Raw genomic sequence first — 4,672 nt, 5'->3', positions numbered from 1 at the left:
CCAAGTATTCCTTGAAACACACTTCTCCTGTCTCTGGCATCTGCTTCTGTTTCCTCTACCTGCAGGAAGTCTCTAGTCTCCCACACCCGAGTCAAGCTCCTGTCCAAGGCTCTCTCACATGGTCCTTTGGTTATTCATTTCATCACCCCTACTCCATACTGAACTTTCTCCCCAGGTACTCTGATTCAAAATTTCACTAGGTGAAACTCTTTAGGGTCATGTCTTATGCATCTTTATATGCCCAGTTCCCAGGTCTTTGGCCTGAACATACTCTATGCTCAGTAAATACATGTCCCTTTCCATGAATGAAGGGAAGAATGAATAAATGAATTTCAGATTTTCAGATCTGAACCTTCAATTTACAACCTTGAATTGTGCTTCATGCACCTGAGATGCCCTTTCCTCAATGAATTTCCATATGCTCACATTCTAATCTCTCTCCTTAAAGGTTTAAGACAAATGCCATCTACACCATGAGTACTCCCTGGCCTCTCAGTTGGCAGTGATGTCTCCTTCTCCCACTTTCTACAGCCCTTTATCGGGATTTCCCACATGATTCTACCCAGATCTAGATAGAAGTGATATTTGTGGACATATTTTATACACCCCTCCCCTACTGATTGATGTACACTGTGATGACAGAGCCTGTGTATCTCCTCTATCCTGGGCCCCCTCCCAACTACCCCCATACTGTAGTTAACAAATAGTGGTTTGATGGATGAATAGGGGAGGGATTAGTGGCTTGGAGATGTTAGCCTGATGTTCATTCCCCCATGGCTGGACTTGGCAAATTTGAGCAGAAAGGGAAGTGGTAAAGACAAGTTCTTGGTTCCTATTTAGAACTCATCAGTGCCATCTTTTATAGGACATGTTCTAACTCAGGCTATCAGGAATGTATGTGATTTCCTGTAAGTATCTGAATGAACTTAAGGTGTCAGAAGAAACATGAGACTGTCATCTGGGGGGAATGTCATTGATGAAATTCTTTCTGGAAATCCATCCTCCCAGAAGGATGTCATTACATCTGTACATTGTCTCATCAAAGCACTCCTCTGAAAAGAGGAGAGTGGGTGGACCCAGGTGAGGGGATGGTTGTCTTTGCTCCCATCAAACTTTGGGGCCTTCCCAGACACACTGTTTCTCTCTTCCTGCCTGGGCTGGATCTCAGCAGATCCTGCAGTAATAAGGGGAGTTATTTTGGGGAGACAGTTGATACTTGGCAAGTCCTCCCACAGATCAGCAATAGCTGCCTGAAATGTTAAATGCCTCCCAGATGGAGATACTAAGCATTTGTAGGAGGAATAATTTGGAGGAGAAAAATGTATTTGTCTTTTTGGCATCCTGTGGGTTCCGTTAGAGAAGACAGGACACTGTGAATCCTGCCATCCACATGTCAGTGTTTTCTTAGAATTTTGCAAGTCCCAGAGACAATGCTGCTGCTTCCAGAGTTTCAAGTATTGGATGTGCCAAAGCTCAAGGGAAACATGTGCGGCACTGAGTCTCAGGTCAGAGAGATGCCAGAGTTCCCAGAAACCACCAGGGTTCAGCCTCCTGCCTGCTGGGCAGATTCTTCCATCACATAGACCAGATGGTTTTTACATCGGTTCAGACTGTTTGTGTACAGGAAGGGTGAGCAATGTCTTGCAGACTAGCAGAGAACACCAGGGGCTAGGACGCATGAATTCTGGCCTTGCCTTGGCTACTAACTTTCTTTTTGGCCATGGGCAAGCCCCCTTGCCTCAAAAAGCCTTGACTTCCCCACCTGTGAGATGAAGAGATTAGATTAGATCATCTTTAAATTCCCCTTTAACTGAAGAACAATGCTAACGCTTTAACTGCCTGGTTGTGAAGAACGAAGGTGATGTTATTGTAGGGAATCGGGGAGCTGTCCTTCAGTGTAAGCTCTCACATCCTAGGAAGGGAAGACCTCATTGGACTGCCCATCATGCCTACTACTCAGAGCAGGGACAGAGTGGATCATTCACAAACAGACTGAATCCATGACCTGGTTTTACTTACTCATTTTCTGAATACCCCTGGGGGCTCCATGACTTACCATAAGCACCACCACTAAGTAATGCCTTTAAGCAAGCACCTGCCTTTGGTACCACACTGAATTAAGCCAGATAGAAAGCTTAGCAATAGCACTTGAAACATGTACCTGGGTGCAAATGTGCTCACATTACATTGAGGTGTGCAAAGAAAAGCGTACTTTATTTATCTTCTATGACGCCTCTCGCATTCTTCTGGAATTCCCTCATTCTCTTTGATAGGTGGGTGGATAAATAGGAATGGAGGGCTAAATTTAGCCCAAATACAGTAAGTTTAGTTCTGTTTAATAATGCAAACAATTTCTAGAGGAAACTCAGCTTTTTTTTTTTTGGACAATGTGGTCTTTTCATCCTATCGCTTCTCCTGATCATCTCAGAGATAGACTCTGGGCCTTGGGAAGGGGGAGAAGAGGACCTTGGCTGCTTATGAACTTATGACTCCTCTGTCCTCTGCAGCAATGCACTGCACCCGACTGTCACTGGTCACTTAGGATCTGATGGAGAAGTCGCTGACTTCATGGACTCTTCCCTCAGTGGCTGTTCCCAGGGCTGGATATATTTGATTTCAATGTAGCCTCAGCCCTAGGATCCTCAGTAGCGGTTTAACTTGCCTCCCAGATAATAGACTCCTAACTATCCTCTTCTTCCATTATGATGCTTGAGAAAACTTCCTGGTCCATTCTACAACACAGGACTCCAGTGTCACTTGGGACTGTTAATGCAATCTCTCCCTCTCTCTTCCCCACAATTTTTTTTTTTTAATGCTTCTGGAGTGGGGAGTTTTATTTAGCAACTGCTTGAACTTGTGTACGGGGTTGGGAAGGAGGTGGAACTGACCCCGATGTGGCTGTCGGAAAGCAGGGTGTGGGTGGTGCCCACCGCCACGCTGACACCCCGGTCCTCCACGGCCGCAGACAGGAGCTGGTGCTGCTGCTGACACAGGGCGTCTGCGATGAGCAGGGGCAGGGAATTGAAGCTGGCCGTGAGGTGCTCCAGCTTAGACTCCAGGCTGCTGATTTGCTTCTCCAGGTCTTCACTTAGATCACCTAGTTCTGTGATTAAGCCATACATGACATTCTGCATCTTGGAAAGGTCCACCAGGGTGTTGGCTTGGTCACTCAGCTTCCTCTGCTCCATCTTGACACTCCTCAGTTGGTGGATAGCTTGGAGGAACTTCCTCTGGTGTTTTCTGACCCTGGCATGATCGATCTTCTTTAGCAGCTTCTTGTGTTTATAGTTTAGCCACGTCTTCCGAAGGACATTGGCTGCAGCATTCTTGATCCGTTTGGTGAGCTGAGTGTCCATCATGAAGTTGTGAACGTGCTTCTCTGCTTTAGTGAGTTCCAGCTTTGTTCCACAATTTGTTGCAGCACTATCTCTCTGATATGAAAGTCTTCATATTGGCATAGGTGCAACCTGGGAAGTGTCTGCTCCCGAAATCCCAACCTACCTCCAGGTTTTATCCTGAGAAAAGATGGTAAGGATCCATGTGTCTCCCAACACCCTCTTTTCCTTAGCTCAATCCATTCCGAGCCAGAAAAAAAAAATGGTTATTTCCATGTTTTCCTGTCTTGTGAGGATTTGCCTATATTTTATTATTCTCTTTTCTGAGGCATTTTTTTCTCTTGTTTTCTTCATGGCTCTAATGGTACAATGGCTCTCTGGGAACTTGATTATTATTGTGTAAAGATGAAAACAAATAAGTAATATTTTATTCAATTGCTGAAAGGGATTTGCTTGGCTTGGGGGTAACTGACTTCCCCTCTGTGAGCCTGCCAACTATAAATAATTTGGGTAGATCTTACACCCATTGAAACCCCTTCCAGTTCTTTTGTTCTCTGTTGACTTCATCCATGAAGGGCTATAAGAGGCTCACAGTGATCTGTAAAACCAGCCATTCCATTCATAAACCATGTTCACGTACTATTTCATTTCTTTGGCATTTCAGCTATGAAAGAATTGGCCTATCAACTTTTGCCTAGGTAAACCCTACTGTGAGTTTTATGCATTAACCATTTACTGGTTACTATTATTTTAGGAAAAATAAAGAGGAGGAAGAGAGAAACAAGATGGCAGCCAACAGGGGAATTAAGCTCCCCTCTCACTAGCTGATACCTGAGGCTGGTGCCTTCCCAAAAGATGAAAAGGAAAGTGATTACAGACATATCCACACAGAGGTCCTGGAATCTTTGTTGCAACAAGGGATCAAGTCAGGTGGAGCAGAGATATTTCCTGATGAATTTTAAGATCTAGACAGCTGAAAGACTGAATATAGTGGTATAGATAAATCCACTCAGCAAAGGGTTTCTGGCAGTCATTGAAAGAATGATGATTATTCTTCAGGTTGAAACTGTCTCACTTATTCTATCACATGTGCATAGTCTCTCTACTTTATGCATGACCCATACATTGTCCAGGATTGTTTTTTGACAAAAACAAAATATTGTGGTAAGCATGAATGTCACATTTCAGCTACTCTGAGTAAGGATGGGGAGGTGGACTATACCACTCAGAAGAATAAAGAAACATCTTGGGAGAATGCGCTGTTGATTTATGACATCCCATTCTTTTGGCCTATTAGGAAATATTTTTGAAGGCTGCTGTGTGCCAGGTAATCTGCC

The 4,672-nt window shown here is 44.3% G+C and overlaps 1 protein-coding gene across 1 annotated transcript; it reads right to left on the bottom strand.

Annotated features, from left to right (window-relative positions):
* Positions 1-2,837: 2,837 nt before the first annotated feature.
* LOC118928563 (small conductance calcium-activated potassium channel protein 3-like) lies at positions 2,838-3,965 on the bottom strand. Its single transcript, XM_057487973.1, has 2 exons — positions 3,928-3,965; positions 2,838-3,444 (listed from the first exon to the last, which is right to left on the bottom strand). The coding sequence occupies exons 1-2, from the start codon at positions 3,963-3,965 to the stop codon at positions 2,838-2,840; spliced, it is 645 nt and encodes a 214-aa protein (XP_057343956.1).
* Positions 3,966-4,672: the final 707 nt, after the last annotated feature.

Source organism: Manis pentadactyla, chromosome 10 (assembly GCF_030020395.1).
Source record: "Manis pentadactyla isolate mManPen7 chromosome 10, mManPen7.hap1, whole genome shotgun sequence".
NCBI lineage: Eukaryota > Metazoa > Chordata > Mammalia > Pholidota > Manidae > Manis > Manis pentadactyla.
The sequence above is the reverse complement of the archived record's forward strand: the minus strand, read 5'-3'. Positions and strand labels throughout refer to the sequence as shown.